The sequence below is a fragment of the Netta rufina genome (genome assembly GCF_964035555.1).
Source record: "Netta rufina genome assembly, chromosome: 5".
NCBI classification, from domain to species: Eukaryota; Metazoa; Chordata; class Aves; order Anseriformes; family Anatidae; genus Netta; species Netta rufina.
In genome coordinates this window covers 10364678-10389611 of record NC_140128.1, presented here as the reverse complement: position 1 = coordinate 10389611, position 24934 = coordinate 10364678, and the positions used below count along the sequence as shown (strand labels likewise).

Below are 24934 nucleotides of genomic sequence, written 5' to 3'. Positions count from 1 at the left end.
ATATATACAAAACTTTCCTAAACAGAAGGAGTATGCACAATACACATTTTCAGTGGCAGAAAGTTACTGCACCTTCTGAGACTGTGACAGGGATATATATGTGGCAATCACCAACAATATGAAGTTTGACAAGAGCAAGTACTAGATTCTGTACCTGGAATGGGGCAGCCGTGGATATATGTACAGACTGGAGGATGAGAAGCTGGAGAGCAGCCCCGCAGAAAGGGATCCGGGGGTTCTGGTAGATGGCAAGCTGAATCTAAGTCACCAGTGTGCCAAAAGGGCTGACTATATCCTGAGGGACATCAGGCACAGCATGGCCAGCTGGTTGAGGGAAATGACGGTCCTTCTCTGCTCACTGCTGGTGCAGCCTCATCTTGAGTACTGTGTGCACTTTTGGGCACCACAGTATAAAAAGAATATAAAACTATTGGAGAGTGTTCAAAGGAGGGCTACAAAGATGGTGAAGGGTCTAGAAAGTATGATGTATGAGGAGCAGGTTGGTTTGTTCAGCCTAGAAAAGAGGAGACTGAGAGGAAGCCTAGACTAGGCCTACAGGTCTAGGTCTCTGCAAAGGGAAGGCCTGCTTGGTCTTCATAAAGAGAGCAGAGGGGCAGGAGCTGATCTCTTCTTTCTGGTAACCAGTGGTAAGAACTGAGGGAATGGCATGAAGCTGTGAAAGGGGACGTTCAGGTTAGATATTAGGAAAAGTTCTTCACTGGGAGGGTGGTCAGGCACTGGAACAGGCTCCCTGGCGAAGTAGTCACTGCAGAAAGCCTGTTGGGAGTTCAAAAAGTGTTTGGACAACGCTCTCAGACATATGGTTTGATTTTGGGGTTGTCCTGTGAGAAACCAGAAGTTGGACTTGATGATCCTCGTGGGTCCCTTCCAACTCGGGATATACAGTCTTTCTATGATTAACAGATATAGAATCCTGAAAGCACATGGCATCTTAACATTATAGATCCCCAAGTGGTAAAAACAAACAAACAAAATTGTTTATATTATATTCCTTCATGGTGGGTAAATAATAGAGAACATTTTTTTTTTTTCAAAGCATCTAACTGCTATACATAAAAGCTTTATTTTCAACATGATTTAGGACCATATGTTTCAAAGATGCTTCGGTGCCAAAACATTTAGTCCTCTAACATGACTTTTAAAAGCTAGGATCTCAGAATGAAAATTGTGCTTTTGAACAGATTACGGGGTACTTATCTAAGACAATGATGGAAGCAGGGATATCTTTGAAATCTGGCCCTCCAATCCTCCCAATGTTCTGCACTTAAATAAGTTAGAAAATATGATGGCTCCTAAACCAGTTTCATGCTTTTGAAAAAGCCTTTATAAGGGGTAAGAAAAAAAAAAAAAAGGGCTACAGACTATCTGCTCTCCTTTAGTGCACATAGTTAAAGATTACATTTTGCTGCTGAACATCCCAGACGTAATCACTACTAGCAATTTCTGGCAATACACACTAACTACACCTCAAGTCTACTATTTTTATTTTTTGTTTTATATATACACAGTATTAGAAACAGTGTTTGAACCCCAGACCACCAAAAGCAGAAATACGATGGCATTCCTGGTCGTTTTGATATTTAAGGAATAAAATAGTTCTGAAACTGAAAATAAAATAGTTCTGTGTGGTGCCCCATTTCTGTCTCTGTGTTAGCAGTACCTGTTGCTTGCAATGAGTCACAGAACTGAAAACCCACAAGGAAAAAAAAAAAAAAAAGATCAGCTTAACAGGTTAACCTGACTCACTGCCTTACGAACGGCAGTGAAAATGTAAGGTAAGAGTGAAAAAGGCCTGTGCCTTTTGTAGGAAGTTTGGTCCTAGATCACTTTGGCATACTCTGAAGCCCCTGAGTAAAACAATGGCTGCTTAAACTCAGAATATCCAAGAAAGCTAAATGCTTTCATGTATTGCATGTACCTCCTGTATGCCTGCCACGGACACAAGGCCTTTTGTACCTCCTGGGAGAGCAGATTTCTGTCCTGTCTCTGACATAAACCGCTGTGTAATTTACATAAATTCAGTGCTTCAAGAAACCATGTACCCGACCAATTACAGAGATCTGCAAAATCATCTCTGGAGTACTTACATAGCTTTAGATATGGTCAGCTTCACATGCACATGCTGGGTGGAGCTGGGAAGAGAAAGCATACAATTAGAAGGCAAAACCTAGCCATGGCCACTGAAATTGTTGCTGTTTCTGGCTCTTGTTAAATGGTGGAACTCTAATTGCATCTTCTACAGGCATAAAAGCATTTATCCTATATTTAAAGTTCTGATAAAATTAAGGGCTTAGAAAACACAGCTTTTAAACTGAACATTCTGGCCTAGTGAATTGTATGCTGTTACAAGTTGTTTAAATGCTTCTCACTTAGCAGGCCATTTCTGTAGGCTTTGTTCCCAGTACCCTGCATCTTGAGATTAAAAAACCAACTAAACGTTTCAGACTTTGGAAAGCAACCAGATATGTTTTTAGGTCTTGCCCCTGACTAAAAATATACTTCTTGAAGCAGTAGCGCCATACAATAAAATAAAGGCCTAGTACCAGACGTAGACTGGAGTGCAGGCCCAGCACCTTAACTGAGGGACTTGCTTTACTTGATTAACTTCAGGATTGAGAAATTCTCCATGAAACTGATGTTGCACGCTAGTTGCTCAAGTAACAAAACCTGGTATGTTTGTTGCATACAATTGTTACATTGTCAGTACACGCCAAATAAACAAAAAGGTTAATCGGTAAAAAGGCCTCAAGATCTGCCTTGAGGGAGTGCAAATTAATAAAAACTATGCGAAAACAGTGTACTGGACAAACAGTGGAGGACAAACTACTGAAGGAAGGAGAAGACGGGGCTGTTAGGGACATAAAAACGAAAGCAGCCCCAGGGCAGCGCGCAGCAGCCGCCATCGGAGCCTTCTCTGAGGGCGTGGGGAGAGGCCTGGTTCCGAGCCCCTGAGGGAGGCCAAAGCAGGCTGGGACAGACCAAGGGACCCGGACCAAGCTGGCGTTGCTTTTATCTCTTGATCCAACACCCAGAAGGAAAGGCTTGAGTTTCGTCTGCCACTTTCCATGCCCCATTTTCCCTTCCTCAGGCTTTGTTCTTATTTCTGTCAGTTTCTCACCCACGACTTTGAAGACCCAAGGGCAGCTAGCCAAAACAATGCTTTTACTAACATTGCTGTGAATCTGCAGTCAGGACAGCCGACAGGGATAGCCTTTAGAGCCTGATCCCGCAGAGGCAGGACGAGGAGAGCCAGCCCATCTATCCCCAAGGAGGAAAAAAGAGAATCCCCTGAAGTGAACGCTACTCTATCGCACTTCCTTCAACTTCCCTCATAAAAGATCCGTTGTGATAAAAGACCCAGAAACAAAGACAGCCCCATCGCTGTATCTAAACCAGCAGGTCACTGTCTCTTCAACCGTGAGGGGAGGGCGCTGGGCTGGTGACACCCTCAGCTACCACCCCCCCCGTTCCCCGTCAGGGAGCCCCCGCCACGGAGCCCCGGCTTCCCCGGGCGGCGGCCGCCCCCCCCGCCCCGCCCCGCGGGCAGTGCGCATGCATGGCCGCCCGCCCGCCCCCTGACTCACCCCGTTCCCCACCACCCCGCTGCGCTCCGGGAGGCGGCCAAGCGGCCGGGTGCGGGCGAGCAGGGGCCGGGAGGAGCGCGGGGATAGGCGAGGCGCCATGAACCGCCTGGGCAGGAAGGCGAGCGAGACCCTCATCGAGATGGCCCCGTCTGCTGACGGTAGGTGCCCGCCGGGCTGGGCAGGGCTGGGTCGGGCCGGGCGGGACGCAGCCGCCTGCCCCGTTCCGCTGCTGCCGGGCGCTGAGGGGCCCCCCGGCTGGGGCTGGGAGCTGGCGGTGCGGTAATGCAGGAACAGCCCGAAAACCCACACGCCCCGAATAAACCCCGCGACCCTTTGGCCTAGGAGAAGTCGGTGGGAGCCGTGCTGTGGCAGCAGCCGCGGAGGTGCGGCCCCCTGCAGGGGGGAACCACCGCCTTGGGATCCGTGCCGGGCTTGGCAGCTGCCTCCTCTCCTTCTTGTGCGTTTGTTTTAGGAAAAAATAAAACGTAATGCCGTTTTAAACAGCTTAAGCAACAGTGTACGCTCGCAGGTTTCAAAATACTTGACTGATCTGTTTCAGACAGCTGGCAGCAATGGATAAGTGTGAAACTCGCCCAGTTGCGGTGGCAGCAGCGGTGATGCCCCAGCTGTGCCAGCCCAGCCCAGACTTGGCCTTCCTCGAGGAAGGCTCCCGAGCTGGCAGTCTGGCTGCAGAGCTGGAGCAGGCGGGGTATGGCAGCCTCCCGGCCTGCCAGCTGTTATCCCAGCACTGCACCAAGGCCAGAGTCACGGCCCAGGAGTGCTCGACCTGGGCTGCGGTGCTGACCGGGGGCTGCTCGGCTGGCAGAGCTTGGGATGGAAAAAGAGTTACAGGATGTGTGGTAACCGTGTAGGGAGTGATGTTGGAAGTCTGGTATGTAAACTGAATGCTGTAGTGCTCATTTTTCCCATGAGCATCCTTTGGGGCTTTTTTTAGTTTCTGTTTAGTCATAAACACTGAACGTAAGGGGTTTCAGGGAACAAGGATGACTTATTAGCTTATACTGTACAGTAGCACATAACCGTGCATCCAGAATCATGTCCCAGTTTAATTCGCTTTTTAATGAAACATTTTCCTAAAACAGAAAAAAGAATTTCATACGGGCTAAGAGAGTAGACTTCTACAAGTTTGTTAATTGGTTGTGCAAATAAAAATCTGGTTTAGAATAAATGAGGTCTTCTTTCAGTTATGGCCTACAAAAGCTAACAACATGTATATATCACCACTGGGACATCTCAAAGATCTAAACATACGCTTTGTGCTCTGAAGGAGAAAGTGGTCTCTTACAGAGGCTTCAAGCCATAGCTGCCTGATGTCCACTCACACACAGTAGGGTCTGTGTACATAAATAGGAACAAGGCAGAAGAAAAAAAAGTGCTGTGTCTTTTCCTTAAAGACACATTAATATCTGTAATGCACATGTGCATTTAGTTCTGGTTTACTACAGCATTTCATTAAACTTGAATGCTGAAAAACAAGTCAGGGGAATGAAAAGCTACTTACCAACAGCAGTAAGTTGAGCATGCAATCTGTGTCTGGAGTTCACATGCCAAATCCTCTACCTTGAAGGAAGTTTTCTGGCTTCCTGTTGAATTACACCAGTATGAGGTAATAACTTCTACTTTCAAGTGCGTGATTTTGCTTTTTGTTGAAGCTGTGTGGAACCTACCTAAATATATAAAAACAAACAAAAAAAGTAAATAAGCAAATTGAACTTGGAACAATCACATACAAGTATCAAAGACCAGTCTGTTCTTAGGAATATTTCCTTGTCTATGCTGTTGTTCAGCATTGTTTTTTCTGCATGAGATGCTCATGCTCCTGCATTTGTGTTGGGGAATACACCCCAAGACCACAGATGTTCTGGAAGACCGCATTTGGCTCGGTGCTGTGTTTTGAGCTGTACTGCCTTCACTTGTGTGGTTCTACAAGAACATGGAACCTGTGTGGGGAGGCCAAACCAGGCTTGTCCTCTGCGAGGCAGAAGGATCATTCATGTCTCCCTTCAGTAGCAGGGGCATGGACTGAAGCCATTGCTCATATTTCTAAGATTTACCTGACTGTTCTAAATTGTAATGTGCTCTAAATTGTAATGCCCGCTGAGGTGGTTGGTCATCTTGCCTGTGTTCCCTCTGAGAAAGGTACCGAAACACCAGGAGAAGCTGATGGCATGACTTCGAAAAAGTGCTTGTGACAGTGTTGACTTCTAGTAATGCATTGCTATTTGGGATCAAGTGTTACTATTGTTTAAGAGCACGTTGCTTATTTAATTGAAATTATGATTTATACTAGTAATTTAAAATCAAAACATAGGCTTATGTTCAAAACTACATCTGTCTTTAATTACTGAGGAAATGTGTGTAATAATTTCCACTCCATTTGTAGAAACAAAGATGGGTTATCATGCTCCCACGGGACTAAAATGGAAGATGTATTAATACAAAAAACTGTTTGAAAATGTATTTGCAGATAATGAAATAAAAGCTCCAAGAAATTTGGGCATAATTCAGAATGTAACAGGCAGGTGAGGCAATACTCCATTAGCCCCACCAACCAATGTGTAGCTCCTAAATGGAATTTCTTTCCTGCCTGGGATGTGTCCCTGCAGTGGCACAGTTTAAGTATGTATTGGATATCCAAAAGGTAAACTTCGTTTTAGAAGAAAACTACAGTTTGTGGTAGGCAAGTTTGCTTTTTGGAACAGATCCCCATAGTTTGCACAATATTGCCTTATACCTGAGTGCACGCAAAAAGATAGTTTGCTGTGTTGCTTTTAATTAAAAGCTGAAAACTTTAACCACTGTAGAGGAGTTGGGTTGAAAAGGAATTTTACCCAGAGATTGTCAACTGGAAAAACAAAAAAAAAACAAGTTAGAATGATTTTCTCTTGGACTGGTGAATGAGACCTAAACACTTTTCTTTTAGTTCATGACCCTGCGTATGAGAGTGAAATCACTTCTGTCAACTTTTTCTGACTGGCAAAGTGGAGTAGCTCCAAAGGGAGCATTAAGTGCTCTCGCCTGCCTTCCTAACCCACTGGCAATTATGTGGGATGTTCAGGCCGCTTTTCTGAGAGCTGGGGAATACAGCTGAACTCTGTCAGCTAGAGGAGAAAACTGAGCTGGTTCTGCCATCTCAGGCCAATGCTTTTTAGCCTTTATATAAAGCAGGGTCACTGCTTCACCTTTGCAGGACTCATTGAAAAGGAGGTTTCCAATGCATAGGATTTTGCTTTGTGTCTGTCTTTTTTTAATAATAAAAAATAGGCTTTAGATTTGACTAAAATTCAAAATTATGAAAGTACATCTACAGCTGGAGACTTAGTCTCTGCTGCTGGTCCATGAAATTTTATGACCTAAGTATGATCTAAGTATGATATTGCATGCTGGAAAGTTTTTGTAGGTAGTTCTTTTCAAGTTATTAAACAAAATTCAAAGTTAGTTTGCTTTTCCAACTTCTATTGTACAGATAAATGTAATCTGCCTGGCATTACCAGCACCTGTACGAACAGAGAGCTTAGTTGAAATGCAAGGTTTTGTTGTTTGTGCTTGAGAGAAGTCTGTACTCCGGAGAAATGAGATAACTGACCTAAATTGGGCAAACACCTCAACAGCTAAGTACAAGTCATTAATAATTACTGAGACTCAAGGAAGAAACTAAGATAAGATGTAAGAGTTCTGCTGAAAATGGACACTTAAAATTAGGCTCAGAAAGCTGTTGGCAGATATATCATCAAAATAAATTGTTCTGGCTTACTGTCTGTATATTAATTAGTGAGTTGTGCATGTATGCACATGGAGGAGACGTACAGGTCACCTAATACAAACATATTCCAAAAGTATTGGAAACATGATCTGGCACACAACACCTCTTGGCACCTTTTCATGTTACGTGGCAAGGTAGTAATGCAGTGAACTTTCCTGTGTGTTGTTTTATTGTTATCTGGAGGTGGAACTGAAGAGCAATATGATTGCAGGGGTTGTGCTTTGCTATCTAGCAGTACCTCTGTACTAGCAGTAGTTATGTTTGGGGGTAGTTTTTCCACGGGTGCACGTGTATAAATGCACCAAGGGGAAGAATGATCTTTGTGTCATATTGCTAGGGGTGCTTCTTGCCATTACAGTTCTGTAAAGAGTTTTGAGGTGTTAGCAATCTGCAGAAAGATGAATAACATGTCAGGAGTTGTTTTTGAGGACTAATACTTCTTGGAGGGGTGGGGTTGACTCCAGTCTGGGACGTGGCTACTTGGATTATACTGTAGACACAGACATTTTTCAATGATGAACCTCCTGTATGGACCTATGGCTGTTAACACGTGCTCCTTGCTTTAGCCAGATGCGTGCCAAGAAGAGGTGTGCTAGCAGACAAGTTGCTGCTGTAGGCCTGGAATAAGGCAGGTATTTGGAATCAGAGCTGAGAACTGGGTGCCCTGTGCAGCTGTGCTGAGCAGCGTGGTAATCTGTAATTACCTGTGCTAACGTAACCTAATACCATTCTGAATTCACCAATCTGGGCAGGGCGAGGGATGCAACATAAATATCTGCTTAAGGGTATTTCTCCAGAACGGCTGAGAAAATAGCTTAATTCTGTACCTAAGTTAACTCAGCATTGTGGTAATCCAGTAGAGGATTGGGAATCTATTTATATGTAGTTTGAATACATCTGAGGGTGAGCTGGGATTACTCTTTGCATCAGGAGGGAACTGTGGAGGACGGTTCTGACTGTATCAGAAGATCCAGGTGAAACAAACAGGATGATGACCAGGAGAGCTAATGAAGTTCCAAATGCATTTTTTGGGGAAGTGAGAGTATCTTAAGGTGAAGTGCAGTTTTCTAACTGGAAATCCCACGTGACCTTACTTAGCCAGCTCCCAAGGGTAAATATGAAATCTGAGGCCTTTGGCAAGGCAGCAGAATGCCAGCAAGCCATGTGGGTAGGGCTCACGATGCAGACCTTTAATTTTCTGCACTAACCCTGTATTAGAAAAGGCCCTGGGGTTTGTTATTCCAAAGGCTTTTCTTAATTATCAGGTAGGAAATCAGAGAGCCTATATTTGCCCAATTTACAGTGTGCTAGAAATATACCATGTGGAGAAGTAATGTCAAACAGATGTGGTTTTGAGGCCGCTGGCAAGTTAGTTGTCTTGGCTTACTTGGGTCCTGTTCATTAGCTGGTGCTTACATCAGAAAGTGCCAGCTAAGTGCCGGCAGCCCTGGTCTATTGCCCTGCTCATTTTGTTGGTTGGTGGGAAATGGGATGGGGGAGCTGCCCAGTGAAATGAGACACTGAAATGAGGTGTCCAGGTCACAAGCAGCTGAGGAATCCTGCCAGCGGACAGCAAGGCCTGGTTTGCCGTGGAGTGCTTTTTACTTGCTTAGTAAATACTGACTGAGTAAATACAAGTCATACATGTTCCTCACTTCTGCGAATCCAATCCCCACTTTGGTTTCCCACTATTGCCCCATTTTGAGCTCCCTGTTGACGTGTTGCTTTTCTCTTACAGTCTCTACAGAAGATTTCTCGTGCAAAGATGGGAACGTAATGCCCATCCATAGAGCAAGCAGTGTGTTGAGCCCCCTGCTGCTTCTAGTGCATGGCAAATGCTGGAAGAAATCAGAGATCGTGTTGCTTCTCTATTAAATCAATGATTTCAGTGAAAGTCGGAGCAGTGCATTAATGAATAATGCTGTGAGATTTTAAAGGGGCCTCTGGGAACAGTAGGAAAGCAAGTCTGTACATAGCACCTTTTGAAGTGCTTGCCACTCTTGGGCTGTGATGAAAAGCAATAGCGCAGTTCCCCTCTCTTCCTCTTCTCTGGAGCGAGAGGGGCACGCACCTGCCATTTCCATGTATGCGCACAGCAGTTGCTCAAGCTGTTTGTCCGCTTCTGCAGTCAATGAAAAATGGCCCTCGACATATAAATAGTCCAAGTGCAAACAGGCACGGCTGTAGTCCCTCTCACGTTGCCAGGACTTCTGCAGGCTGGCATTTTTCTACCTTGCATTGCTAAGGTTTAATTGCCATCCTATTCACCATCACTTCTATGCACCTAAATGCAACCCAATGTAAAAACACCTCACTTTATCCAACTATCGCTCGTCTGGGCTTTCTCTTTCAATTACATTTGAACCCATTAATCACTTGGCATGTGCTGTTCTGCAAAATGATGGGTCCCAAAAGGTATAAATGCTACCTTGGGTGCTCAGAGCACATTTGATGAACTTACACAGACAGTACTTGCAATACAGTAGTGGTTATTGCCCTAACCACATGAAAGTGTCATTCAAGTTCTGTGTTACAACACTATGCTTGTGGTTTTTTGCTAAAACTGATTTACACAACTTGTAGTTTTTTAACCCAGTCCCTTCTAAGCAAAAGGGAAGGTTTTATGGTCTTTATAAAAGGAAGGCAGCTAGGAGTAAACCTGATGTTCTGATTTAAAATACACATTTACTGTACTAGAGGTTAGAGGTAAGGACTGCATTTTTTCCAAATTGTTATTGTTAGCATAGATTTTTCTTCCATATATTCATCTGCTTAAAATGCTGCTGTTTTTTATTTTACTACCGATGTGTTGATAAATACCCGTTCTGTGCAATCACTCATTAATAATAAAACAAATGTTGTAAATTAATATGGCCATGAAGCAGGTAATAATTGAACACATTTTTTTCTTCAAAGGGGATCATGAAGTTCTTTTAATACGTTCCTAGTAAATGATCGTGTGTTTATGGAAAATCGAACGTGTTCATTGTTAAGGAATAGTTTTAAATTTGAAGGAGCAGCCTTGAGTGGGCATAAAGTACTTGAAGCATAACCTTGAGATTGAATCTTTGGCTCAGGATTGCAGTTGTTAATCTTCGGATGATGCCAGGTGAAGTAACAGTGTTTATTTAACTTGCTCAGGAGCCAGCAGACTAGGTGGGACCTCATTTCCCCCAGGCAACGCAGTCATCGAGCTGGGGAGTCTAGTTGGGTCGTGCCGTGATTCCCCTCCAGCGCATGATCCCAGGCGAGCAGGGTGCAGCGAGTCTTGCTTCACTGCACAGCTGGGCTGTGTCGTGTCAATAGGGTGGATTTGGTCAATATACGCATAAATTTAGTTAATAAGTTATTTTAAAGCCATGCTTTTCTGAGATATAGAATTTCTGAGAGATAGACTTAGAATAATCATTATAAAGCTTATGTGGAATAGATGATGTTATTTCAGAGCAGTATTCTTCAGTATGCATTTTTGTTAGTGATTCATTGCTGAATCAGACTCCCTGAGAGCAGAAATCAGTCAGAGTACGTCCTAGTTGACCATTACAGCACTAATCCCACGGCGATCTTGTGGGAGCACAGGACATGGTGCCATAAATAAGGTATTGATTTAGCAATATGTAATCATGTTTTTAAATTGATTCCTCTTGTCCCATCAGGCAGGCAGACATATTGAATAATGGCAGGGCTTTATTAAGATGGTATCTTCAGGATATCCAGAAATAAAGTTTTCTTTCACTATTTGGGAAGGGTAAATAACTGTTTATTTTCCTTGGGGTCACATTAATTTTTAGTTTTATAAAATCGATATTAGCAGTATAATCAAAGAGAACTTCCCACATCCTATCATACTCTCGCAGAAGGTTAGGTCAGTTGAGCATGCAGTCTTTCATCCATTCGTCTGATCGTAGACTTGCAGTCATACTCGAACAGATTGCTTGCTTCCCTAATTTGTGGATACAGTGGTGCCTTTGAGAAACCGTAAGCATGTCCAGACCATTAAGGCTTTTTTGTCCTTCATCATAGAATGAACAGACATGTTTTGAAGGACAGCTTTTTGATTCCTAAATAATAATCATATTAAACTACTTCGTTTAACCGATAGGTTCAAATGCAGAATTAAATGGCTTTAATTATTTTCCCTAAAGTGCTGGGTTTGCTGTGTAGAGAAAAGGAAGTGATTCAGGCGCTGTGGACAAACTCGGACTATTCCAGAATGACTCACCCGTTCATTACACCCCGAGCCATTTTTTCATGCTTGTGGAAATAATAAGATTGCATTAGTAAAAGTACTTTTCTGTGTGTGTGGAGCAGACTACAGTTATCCTAACAGGCCAAATCAGTCATGGTTGGATTCTGCAGTCTATTCTTCAGTCTCCAGTTCAGAATGTTGATTTCTGTGAACTGTTTTGGATTACTGTTGATTATCCAGGTCTGTAATTGACGTAGACGTGGTCTGTAATTGTTCAGGGTGGCATACTGAAAGTTTATAAGTAGATTCCCTTGTGGTCGGGTATAGTTCAGGATAGCATATGTTAATAATACTGCGAAATTACAGGCATAGGAAGCTCACTCATTTCCAGCCATGTCCAACTCCCAGGATGCATATGTTTAAGGAATTAGAAATAGCTGTGCACGGAATTGTAGGGCTGTTGGAGACCAAAAATAACATAGGGAAGGCAGCATTTCCTTCAGATACGACGTGCACGCCCATGAAAGGCCAGTAGTCTGAGTGAACATTGAAACTATTTTAATAGATCTTGATAATCATCGCGTGGTTCTCTGATAAATTTTGAACAAAAAAAAAAAAATATGTGGGCCCTGACCACAATTCGTACGAATGAATTTTGAAGGGCTGTGTATTTAGCAGATGTCATTCCTCTTGGTGTGCTGATGGCTTTCGATCTTTTTACATAAAGTAGAGCATGGAGTGTCGAAGAACAAGGCAGTTCCCTTAAAGATGCTGGTTTTATTGGGGTTTTATCAGTATGTATCTTTATACTTCACCTTTAGATAGGAGGATGCAATTTTTTGATTGTGTTTTAAAGGCCTTTTCTTGGCTAGGGGAAGCTATTAATGCCCTCCCTGCTGACGATATGGGGAATTGACATCCTTGCTTGTGTTGCCCAATGAAGGGCCTGGACAAAAGGGCAGATGCAGAGGTTTCAAGAGGAGCCTGCTGTGTGCTTTCTGCCTAGGTCACAGGCCTTCTTCACTGCTTGGTTGGTTATTGGGCCCTTACTGTAAAGGGTGGAGGAGATATATTAAATGGATTCATGTTAGAAGTGGATTGTTCTTAAAAAGGCTTTTGGTTCTTACTGAAGTGTTTTTTCCTTTTAAAGATGACATTGCGGTTCTCACCAAGTTCAAGCTGTTGCAGTCAGAAGGTATTGTACTAGCCAGCATCCCGCCTTCCTTCCTTTTGTTTGTGCCCTCTGTTGCTTTTTTTTGTTTTTAAAATTCCAAGAACCTCTTGGAAATCAGACTTCAGTTTGAGTCGCTGATGTCATGCACAGGCCATTTTAATTTTTTTTTTTGCAGTGGGATTTACAAGTTGGTTTTTACTTATCCTCTTGGCTAGGCGCTAGCCTGGCATCTGCGTTCGTAGTGCTTGTTGCAGTTCTGGGTTGCGGCTCCCTTACACCTTCCTACATGACATGGACATGCATTTTCTTGTACTGCTGTCTAGGAACCTGCTTATATGTTGTTCAAGGAGCAAACATTTAAGTATGTTGTATTTCTTGGCTTATATTTTGCATTCTCTTTCTGCCTTCTTGTGTGCTGCACCTGCATTAATTCAGTTTTATTCCCCTGGATTAGAGCTACCAAGAGGATTTCTTCTCACACCTTTATTAGCTATGCTACTAGAAGAGCATTTCCCAGGAAAGCTCATAATCGTGCTTGTTCCCATGGTTCAATTTTCACAGCTACAGAAATCATAATCCAGAAAATACAACTGCCAAAGCTGTTGTAGGCTGCAGAGTCAGTTCAAGCCCTCTCAGCATCCCTGGCAAATTGAACGCCACTGCTCTGGGGATGAGGTGCCAGGCTCCTGCTGCCACGGAAAGTTGGGTGCTAAAACCCTTGGGCTGTCTGCCTCCGGGCCCTGGGCTTGCTACCTTCAGCCAAAGCTGCAGCAGCCAACCTGCTTTCCTGTGTGATGGGCAAAGCAGCCATCAGAGTGCCGTGGTGGTGCTGCTTTTCTCTTGTTTCAGCAGTTCTAGGCAGCTGCCAAGTTTGCATATGCTTACAGCCAGTCCTGTATCAAGGTAGAGCCTCTCTCCAGGGATATCCTTGCAGAAACAGTTTCTCAAGCAGCCTGTTCTGGATATTTTGATACTGGCTGTCTTTTGAGTAAAGACTTTGGTATTCTTATTATGATATTCTCCCATTTTGTGCCTTGTGTTTCTCTTGTGTTGAATGTTTGTGCTGTTCGGGAGGTAACCTGAATTCAGTTCTGTGCTGAAGCTGTTTCTCAATGCCTCTTCTGCGTTTGGTGTTTCATCTTGGAGCATAGTCCCTTTAGCATTTATGATAAATTTGAGTAGGAAAAATGAGCCTAAATTAGTTAGTTCCACATGCTTAATGTTGGTCTCCACACTTCTGTCAGCATATACAAACACCTTTCTCCATTTGTCTAAATAAGATTTATATTTTCAAACTACAAGATACCTACAAACACAGATTGTGCAGGCATGTTTTCTATTAATGAAATAGCATGCAACAGCTGTAGGTTTAGTATAACTGAGATATTTCTGCTGTTATGTATCATTATACGCCATTGCCCAGTTTCTCATTGCATCAGATGTACGTGACCATTATTTCTAAGCAAGCTTCGATACAGCTTGAGAGCATTTTTTTCCCTTTATCTCTGTAGTTTATTAAAAACTTTTGAAGAACTGATTTTTATTCTGCATAGATGTGACTTTTGACAGGAAGTATTTGCAGCCTCTTCTTTTGTTGTTTTTAAATTTAAAAAAAAAAAAAAAAAAATGGGCTCCTGTTATTTGTAGGAGTAAAGTAACTGTAGTTGTCTGAAAGTGCTCTGGTCTAAGCTGTGGCATTCTGTCCAGTCCAAGCTATGCCCATTGATGGTTCCTTGCTCTTTGATGGAGAGAGGAGCATGATAAATCCTTTTCCGGAAGAAAGAGGCACCTTTATTAGATTCCTGCTGTAGGCTGTGATGAGCTGTTTACAAAACCACTTATCCTTTTCCATTGGCGGGGGAGTTATTTAAATGACTGCTCTGTCTGACCAGCAAAAAGATGGTTGTGTACAGAATCTGCTTAGAGCAGGAGCTGAGCTTATGGGCTCGGAATTGCTCTCCAGAGGAGACTGTTGACAGAGGAGGTTCAGAGCCACAAACCCAGCCAACCTCTCAATATGATTTAGGTATTTAAAGATGCTCAGTGTAATTTCCTTTATCATGTTAACATTAAGTAGTAGTCTCCTTGGCAGACTGACTTTTCTGTGGGAAAGGCAGGGCTCAATGCTGCTGTGAAAATTAAGGAACTTTTTTAAGAAGGTTTGGTAACTTAAGTTGATGTTCTTGATTCTATCATCATTATCTCCATTACGTGAACATCTTTAATCATGAGCTTTACCATCATACCATTAATCCCTTAGAAGCAAAAAACAGTTTCTAGCAAACAACCCCAGAGATAACAGAACTTTGAGAAACAAAGCAGCAAAGCTCCAAGTGTTGGATCCTCATTAGACAGTAACTCATAGGACATTTGAGGCGAGAAAGAATTTTATCCTCTCAAATACGCGATTCAGCTGGATTTCGCTTGTCACAGTTAGAACTGTTTGTGTGACTGTGAGGTTACAGCCAGTTGGTACAGGCTGAGTGTCTTGTGTCTCAGGGTGTTCTTTTTCCCTTCAAAAATCATTTGTGAAGGTTTTATGTAGCTGAATATCATTTTCCAACTGTTGCTTTTGCTTGTTCATAGCTCCGTGCCTTCAAGTTTCTCTTCACTTTGAAATACAAGGGTATTTTAACAGGCATGTACTTATGTGGATGTTTCTTTGAATATTTTTTAGGGGAAGAAAGCAATGGACCTTTATGTGAAACACTTTCAACTGCAGGATCAGAGGTCCCAAGCAGCACAGAGGTAAGGTACAGTACAGGTAGCATTAACACTCTGCTGGTAAAAAGAGAGAGGAATAGTACTGTGAAAGATGAAATTAGTTGTGGAAAATAATACTGCTGTTAGATTCTCTCATATGTACATTTTTATCTGTGTACATGTTTTTTTTTTTTTTTTTTTTTTCTTTCTCCAGTGTTTTGAAGGAGCAAAAGCAAACAAGTAATGCTGCTACTCACTGAGTCTTGTAAGAGACTGCAACACAATACGACTAGCAGTAGTGGAACAGTCTGGGGCTTAACAGTGCTCCCAGTGTCAATCTTGAAAGAAGAATCACAAATTGCAGTGTTTTGGTAATTGGAAGAACATAATACCCTTCCACAACACCAACGCTTGGTTTTATACTATGTGCTATGCTTCTAGGAAATCAAGGCACTCTTACACTCCTGTGCTCTAGGTACTTCTTAAATAATGCAGCTGTTTATGAGACAGCCAGTTAGAAAGGTTATAAGAATACCTCTTCCTTGCAAGATATGCAACCCAAAAGTTGGGCAATCCAAAAAGCATCAGCTGCTTGTTTTTCACAGTACCTCATTGCTTAATACATAAAGTATGCAGCATCTTACATACAGGTGTACGGATACTCTTCAGTTAAGAAATGGATCTAAAAAGAATAGTGAAAATACACGATCTTGAAATTAGTGTTTTAATTTCTGTTGTCTGATTTCTTCTTTATTATTGTATGTTTAAGGAACATATGAAGACTTTTAGTTAAGAATAGAAATAGCTGCTCTGTTGAAATGTGGTGTCTTATGTTTGCTAAAAGCATCCCCCAGAAATTATACTGTTGAATCAAGTGTTGACAAAACATAGTTCTGTTGAACAGCGAAAGCATAAAACATTTCCTCATATGCTTTTAAGAGGCAAATTTAGAGACAATCCTGTCAAGACAAAACTCCAAGTTCTTACATTACACAGATGTTTAGGTCTGCTAGCGCATGCAGCCCGATCATCCAGATGCTTTTATAAATCTACCAAGTTCCATCTTAAAGGACTGTTAGAGTGTTCAGCCTGGTACCTCTCCATCTATTGTTTGTGATGGACATCTTTTTCTCCTGGAGAAGTTTTGAGCAGACAATATCAATTACTTTACTGAACCCAGGCTGACACTATCTCAGGTTACAGTGTATGAATCATCTTACTATGATAGGCAGCAGTTTGGGGCTGATTCTGGGTTCGTGTTGAGTGTCACTGTTTAGGTGAAGATGACGTATTTCACCAGGGCCTGAAAGAATTCACTTCATGACTTAGGATGTGGGAAAAGACAGGAAACATGGGAGGAAGGGTGTGAGAAGCATTATGTGTAGGGGCATGGGATTTGAACCTTTATGAAAGGTGGAACATTCATGATTCATAGGAAAGGAGACTCTGGTCTTCAGGGTTTTCTTGTTCAGGAGGTAGTCTCCTTATGAAAAATGGGTCTGGTTATTGACTCAGAATCCCCTGTTGGTAAAATCATGATGCGTTTCTCTCTTTTTTTAGTTCCTTACACAATTACTTTTTCTTAATTTGTTCTTAAGTATCACAGAGAAGTGTCCTAGCATCTCAGCAGTTGACTTGAATTTTCTTCCACACTCCCCTTCTAAGAGGAGACAGCATACTTGGCTTTAGGTAGTTTGTTTCTTCAGGTCAGTTGGCCATCTGAAGCTTGCTTACATTTAAGTTAGCGCTTTCTCTGTGTTTCACATCATCCTACCCCACGTCCCTTAACACGGTCTCATTTACCAAACTTTTGCTTTCTATGCACTGATGTGGCATAAAGTTACACAGTTGCTTTTAATCTTCTTGCCCAGTTTCATGCTCTTATCTGCCATGACAGGCTTAGTTCCTGATGATTTATGTCCTACATATCCAGGTGAAGTCTATCCTTAAAGTGTTTCCATGAATTGATTCCAACAGTAAGATAGCCTTGTTGTTTTTTTTTTGTTTTTTTTTTTTCTTATAATGCTAATCCTTTATCTTGATATGTCATCTCAACTTCACTTTTCTTCTCTACAGACTGGAAGAATTTCCTTTCCATCAGTTTGTTAATAGCCTGTCTTTGTCATCCTTAATGCATTTCAGTAGGAGTTGAGTAGGGTCATCAATCCTGGCCTGTGAGAAAACCCATGCTGTCTCCTCTTTCCACAAGGACCCCTTAAAGCTCAGGTGGATGTGCTCTGTTTTTGTTTCGGCCAATAGTGCATTTCTCTATTTTATAAATTTGCTCTGGTGATAGATGAGTAAATGTCTTGTTACTTAACCATGGACTTCAATTTATATTCCTTTCAACTGGGAAGTATTAACACTTGAAGTCTTAAAATCACTGGAATTAAATCCTTTTAAAACGGAAACGGAATTGATTCATAAAAAGACTAATGGAGAAGATTTACCTGACATTACATTCTGGTCACAGCTAGAGTATGCTTGCATTGTCTTTTCTTTTGGAAGAGCAAAAATGTAACTTGAAATAACAGTATACTTCTGCTCAGCAGTTGGAAGAAAAAGCTAAGACCTTGATGTTGGTTTAGCAGTGGAGAGGGCAAAAAGATACCTAGCTTCAAATATGGGAAAGAGAAAACGTTCATAGTTCAGTGGCATATTTTTGTCTGTTGCAGTTTGTACAGTAAAGTAATCTGTACATAAGGAATTATGCAAGTAAAATTTAAAAAGGGGAAAAACAGTCTGTTGTGAAACCTGCCAACGCATATAGAAAAGTCAGATGAAGTTTAGGACTCAAAAAGCAGTCATATCTCCAGTCAGCAATGCTTTTGGTCCTTCCTCATACATTGGCACTTGTGCTTTAATCTGCTTTCCTAATTTTACTGCATGGTTGTGTTTTTTTTTCTTCATCTGCTTCTCGAGTCTCTTTTTTTCTCCTCTGCTCAATCTCCCACGAGGCCAAAAGAAGCAGGAGCTCTTAAAGTTCAACAGTCTTCCATATTAGAAGCTTCACAGCATGAATCATTTCTAGATGCTTGGTCATGATGGGAGGCAAGGAGATTTCAGCAGACTGCAGAGGGGGGAAAAAGGGACGTGATAGGGATGTTTTCATGTAGGCACTGCAAAGGAGACTGCTTCCAATTATGTCATTGTGAAATCAGTAACTCAGACAACCACTCCTGTTAGGGATAGATGACTGTCCTAATTGAATCTCTAAGTAGAATTTACTGAATTAGTCTTTATAGAGTTCCTGTTCAAGACATAAATGTCTCTTATAGTCCTTTCAGGCAAATTGGAAAATGAATGAAATCAAAACTGAGAATCTGTTTTTCCTCTGTACTTTATGAAGAGAGAGAGTATACTATGGGACAATTCTGTTTAATAGCATGTTTTGTGGGAGATTGAATCACAAGATAGTTTGTAGTTTATTGACATCTGTAAGAGGCGTTCACTGAAGATGATTTGTCTGCTGTTCCAACTCCTTAGTGTAAAGTGACTTTAAATATGTGCAGTGTATGCACGTGGACCTTGAGTTTCTCACCCTCACAGTTGGTTGCACTACTTTGCATGAAGCTGTAGGGCTGTGCCCCAGTCTGGCTGTAAGAAGTTAAAGTCCTTTGTTCACAGCTATATATTAAGTTTTCACCTTTTCTGTTAATTTCACACCAAACAAAATGCTCACTAAAAATTCTGTTACTCAGTATTTTCTATATTGTAAGTTGATCATGAGAAGACCTGAGAACAAGCAGCTGTTATTCAAACCAGATAGTTAGCAGAAGTAAATTGGCATAACTCCATCAAATGTATTAAAGGAATGTATTTTACCAAGATTAGTGGTATGACTCATGGATTATTTTTTTTTTTTTTCTTGAGAGCAGCAGGTGCTACTGTACCTTCTCTAGTCGATTCAAAATGAGTTGATTTTTTTTCTGGAGAAATCCCACCATCTAAGTACATTTCTGTCATTCTTGTTCAGTTTTCAATGCAGACCAGTGGATTTTTGAGTAGAGAGAGAAAAAAGAAGCACTATTATTAATATTGTGGAAACAGATCAAATTGGTTTCCAAGTCTAGTTGGACGTATGAAAAGGCTTCTTTCAAGTGTAACTACAAAACATATTCAGAGGAATATCTGAGAGAGAATATGCTAAAGCCTTCTGAGAGAGGATTGCGAAGTACGAAGGACCAGCTGAACACTGCTACCACTAGTGCCAAAGTGTTTTACTTATTGGCTTTCATCTGAACAAAGTTGGACTATGAGAGTTTCTGAAAGCACTGCTTAGCTCTCGTTCTGAGGGCTATATTTTATCAAGGTAGAAGCCCTGTTGTACAGTACATAAATTTTGGCATTTAACAGAAGAATGGTCTCTCTACACCAACTTGAATGCGTAAGAAAAGGTATGCTGACTGGCAGCAGTTTTGAAACACTTAACCCCCATGACTCCAGTTAATTCATTTCAGACAATTGTACTGACAGCGAGATGAGTTCCCTGGTTTAACAGAAAAGCAGTTGACAAAATGCACAGGAACATAAAGAGGGTTTTTAGCTAGACTCTTCCAGCTCTGTTGGCACTTCAGTTTACCAAGACTTATCCTTGAGTAAAGCAGCATGGGCAGCTTAGGGCCAGTGGGTGGCTAAAGCCTGCGCCTGCATCTGATCACACACAAGCTGGGAAGCTGTGAGCGGAGGGTGTGCAGGAAGGAGAAGTGAAAGAAAAGCAGAGGATGGGTGCTAGCTTGGACAGGGGCAGGTCGGGAGTCTCAGGGAGTCTCTCACTTTCACAACACAGTCCTTCTTTCCCTTTGCACCATTTACACCGGTCTGTTGTGATTTTTTTTTTCAGAAGCAAATCAAAAGACCAGTGTGAGAACTTACTAACAGAATTAGACACTACAAACCATTATTCTTTCCAGTAGTGAAGCCTGATCTCAAAATCCCTTGCTCGAGCATTTATATAGCGGTGGGCCAGGAGCGCAGATAGCTCATGGCCATCTCTTTGTAGGATAATTGCTTTGTCAAGTCCTCTGTGGTGCTGGCAGTCCCATCATCCAACCCACGTGTGGAGCGTGGCCAGGGGACGTGGCAGCACCCTGCAGGCCCCCAGGCAGGGAAAAAAGGAGCACATGGGTCTGGTACAGTGCAAGTTGGGGGGGCCTCGCCTGGCTGTGTATCAAAAGGAAGCTGAAGTCCTCCCAAGGATCACTAGGGATAACCAGAACGGTTACTGATAGATGTTTGCCTTATCTACACTATGAGATTCATTATTTGTCTACTTGAATCCATTTTTGTTCAGTGTGTGCATGGTGTACAGTTTGTGTTGAAAGAATAAGTAGGCATCATATTTGTTCTGAATGCAATTGCAGAAGTCTGTTGTGTACATTTGGTCTGATGTTCAAATAAGTATTGCTAGAAGTTGTTATTTATCAGTTTGTGAACTGCAGTGTGTGCCAAATTGTTTATGGACTTGAATTTTTATGATGGACATGAGGAATACTGTATAGCTTTTATTAAAAGTAATTCTTAATGTTTTAAAATCAATACTGGCCATGTAAAAGTCAATGGCAGTAGGCTAGAGGCCCAGTTGATCTGAGGAAGTAGAGATCTGCTTAAACTTTGAACAACTGGACTGAAAATCCAGCAGTCACACAGAACAGCTTTGCAGCAACCCAAAGCTACACAGTTTTTCCTGAAATAGCCTTTTATTTTAAAGCATCCTTTGCATCATTGCTAACAACGTTATGTTTTTCCCGTGATGCCACTGGCAGCAGGGTCTAAGCAGCACTGAGACTACTTTACTCATCCCTGATCGTCAAGTGGTAAGCAGTAAGAAACATTCATGCTTCCTTGCATGAATTTGTGTGGCGTCCTCTATTACCATATGCCAAGAAGTCCCTCACTAAAAAATTTTCCAGTTTCCAGGAAGCCATCCTTTGAAAAACAATTGCTTTCCTAGCATGTGAAAATGAATGGGGCTTTTGAGCCTATTCCTAGGCAAAGGCTCCATGAGCGCATAATGTGATGGCTTAATTGAGAAATTCAAGGTAATTAAAAGGGTTCAAATGGTGAATAAGAAACAAAATTGAAAAGTTAATTATTGGTGGAGAAAACTGGAAAGTTTGCTTTTTTTACTATTGTTTTGGGTTTATGGGATATAGGGTGTTCTGACTATGGTGTGACTAACAATGGGAGATCCCTTTTTATGATGGTAATCTGCAGGGCTTTCAGTCAGCATGATACTTGAATGTGTTTTAACCAACACTGGCATCATTTGAAATGTTGAATATTTTTCTTATTGTAGTAAAAATAATAAGGAAAGGCCCATAATATCCTTTTATTGAAATTCTCAGAGATGATAATTGTAGAGATTAACAAATATGTTGGAAAACTTGAAATCTCCGCTATTTTATGGAGAAAAAAATTAACTCATTTAACATAATGGAGAAGTACATGCTGAGATGTATTCAGATTGCTTGCTTACATTGGGTTCTGGTGTCTTACATTAACACATGCTCTCTTGGCATACTTTTTATTTTTCTTTGTTCTATTCTTGTTTCATTTGTTCTTTTGTGCAGAAAGGCTTTTACTGCATATTCAGATTTCAGTGTAAACATCTCAAGTGTCTTAAACTGCTTTGAAATGCATGTTTTTGAGCCTTCAGGTTTTATTGTAGCTCAAAATTGAGAGACAAATGTGCCAAAGGTGCAAAAATAGCTCCCCGAAGTAGGCGGGGCTTTTTTGGCTTCTTTTAGTGGCAAAGGTTATGGTTTTGAATGAAGCTGTGTAGCCTGCACCAAGCATAACTGGAAATGGTATTGAGCATGTTGTTAAGGCACTCCTTGGAAGTGGTGAGTGCTGCAGCTACCTGGATTTCTCCAAAGAAGAAGATGGAAGAGAACTTCATGCCGAGTGCCTCTCTGGTCTGACAGCAGCTGAGTTCACTGTGCACAAACTGCAGAGGAATTTGCTTTTTTTTTTTGATTTTCGCTAGAGTGCCTGTGTATTTGCATATGTCATGTAAATGCATTTACAGGAGCTTTTTTGCTCTTCAAAATGGACTTCTATCGAACAGGTATGTTTTGAACAGCAGGACGTTACTCAGGATGTTTCTCCTGGAGCTGTCAGCATGTTTGCTGCCATGAAAAGGGCTGTGGTACATGAATATTCAGCTTGCAGTAGGAATGAGCGTGTTAATTTTGTTTTTAAGCCACAGATTGTTGCTTGCCCTTCCAGGTCTAGAGCTTTTTATTGTATTTTGGTTCACATTTCATTCCCTTATGTTTTTGTGATTTTTTTTTTTCAGTATTCTGAAATTTTTTCCTTCAGTGGGTTGTTAATTTATGAATTGCCTAATTGCTATATAATGTAGTCATACTGGTTTGTTACGATGTCTGCAATAAAAACTGATTGTGTGCATGATTATCTGAGGTTAAATATACATTTACTTTGTAAACTGAAGCTTGTAAGCAAGCAAAATATTGCTTGTTTTGGTTTTCCTTGTAATCTCAGGAAGCTTTCTTCTCTGATAAAGTACAGTTATACAACTGCTAGCTGTGCTGATGGGGATATTATTGACATAATTGCTTAGAATGCCCATTACTCATAGCCAGAGATAGTTCATTGTGCTGCGTGTCTTGGATTAGTGCTGGTTATCACTTTGTTACTGAAATGACTGCTCTAAATGATCTTTCAACTCTGAGATACAAAAAGCAGAAGGTGATGAAAGAAGCTGACCCCTGAACCTCCAGCCCCAATGCTGCAGGGTTGGACCTTTATGAAATAGGAAACAGGAGGTTGTTTGGGAAGTGCATTTCTCAGTGTACATGTAGGCCCCAAAGAAAGCTGCAGTTTTCTGACAGGTTAATCTCAACAGCATCGCTCTAAGCAGAGTTCCTCCATCTTTGAAGTACAGACAACAAGAGGGCTGGGATATTTAGTACTGGGGCGTATTTGGAGGAAACTCCATAAAAGCAGAGAGTAAGCCTAGCAGTGTGTAAGGACATACATTTCTTATGTGGATGACCAGAAATAGAAATCCTTCCGAATCCTGTGTAAATAGTGGGATGAAATCATTCATGCCTGGTATAAAGGCACCTGAAAATACATTTGCTTTTCCAGCTACTATAAAAACATGAGAGTATTGAAGGAAAGATGACTGTATTAACCAAGGTCAGGTACCTGTGTGTTTGGGTAGGTGAGTAAGGCTAAGGAAATACTTACTACAGTCTCTCACTCAGTTTCAATCCCAAGTTGTTTCTCTGAAGCACTTTCTGTTAAGGTTTCAGTGGCTGACGCTGCATCCAGCAGCTTGCTTCCCCCTCTGCTGTTAGTGGTGGCTGCCTTGTTTGCTTTGGACCTGCAGAAGACTATTTGAACCACCTGCGGGAGGGAGGTGGCCAAGGCTTATTCGTGAAGTATTTGGACAGTATTTAATATGTGCAGAAGTTTTAATGGATTTAAGTTCAGAGCATGACCACCTGCTGGCATTTATACACTCTACCCAAATCCATTTGGGCAGAAGTCAGTGTGATATTTTTGTCTTGAGCTGTGCTTTCTTTGTTTCCCTGCTGACGTTTTAATCTTTCCGGCAACCTCTCCTGTCTGAGTCAGGAGTTCCTGCTGCGGGGCTGCAGTTTGCCTAATGCCAGGACCGCAGTCCGGTTACGTGGGTGGTTGGTTGGTTAAACATGGTCCAACGCACCAACCGCGGACAGATGTCTAGATGGAAGTTAACAATTCTGGGAACAACTATTAATATTAATGTAATTCCATGTGTATCCAGTTAATTTGTACTTAGGTAGTTATGTGAAAAGAAAAATAAGCTCTTCGTGCTAGACTGTTACAGTGTTCAATTAGTTGATCTCTCCAGATGCTCTGGAGACACTTAGCTCTTACAGAGGTTATTAGACTATTAAAATTGAAAAGTTCCTACAGGAAAATGAGTAGTTCTTGTAAATCTGCTTTATTAATCTGGTTTTATTCATCTTCTGGAAGTACTGGTAAATGCTGGACACTGTCAGTAATGATTTCTAGAGTCAATGACTTAGGTTGGAAGGGAGCTCTGGAGGTCTCCTTGGCCAACCTCCCACTCAAGGCAAGGACTTGAAATTTGGATCGGGTTGCTCAGCTGGGGCCTTGCTTGGTCATGGTGTGCTATCGCTGAGGATGGAGATGACGCAGTCTCTTTGGGCAACCTGTTGTACTTGTTCCTGCTCAGCCACTCCCTCAAATCCAGTGGGAATTTTCCTTGTTGCAACTTGCGGCTGTTGCCTCTTGTGTTTTTCACCATATGCCTCTGAGAGGAGACTAGCTTCATTTTTTTTTTTCTGCAATTCCTCATTGGGTATTATTCAATTATTCAGAAGCTTCTGCTTGCTATCTGTATTGCGCTGAGAACCATTCATTTTGCTACTGGTATTACAGAAGATGCACATCACAGACTATCAGCTATGATGAGGTATAACTTAATAACTGGAGGTTGT

At 41.7% G+C, this 24934-nt stretch overlaps 1 protein-coding gene across 8 annotated transcripts in view; it reads left to right on the top strand.

The window, feature by feature from the left end:
• Positions 1-3568: 3568 nt before the first annotated feature.
• Positions 3569-24934, top strand: part of ANO5 (anoctamin 5) — a 54191-nt gene continuing 32825 nt past the window's right edge. For 3 of the 8 annotated variants that reach the window (XM_084288135.1, XM_084288137.1, XM_084288133.1), the window contains exons 1-3: positions 3569-3763; positions 15430-15500; positions 21224-21271. In XM_084288135.1, the coding sequence (XP_084144261.1) occupies positions 3703-3763; positions 15430-15500; positions 21224-21271 (180 nt within the window). In that variant the 5' untranslated portion in view covers positions 3569-3702. Of the gene's footprint in view, positions 3764-15429; positions 15501-21220; positions 21272-24934 lie in introns of all 8 variants that reach the window. The other 5 variants (XM_084288134.1, XM_084288136.1, XM_084288132.1 and 2 more) reach the window with 2 other exon arrangements.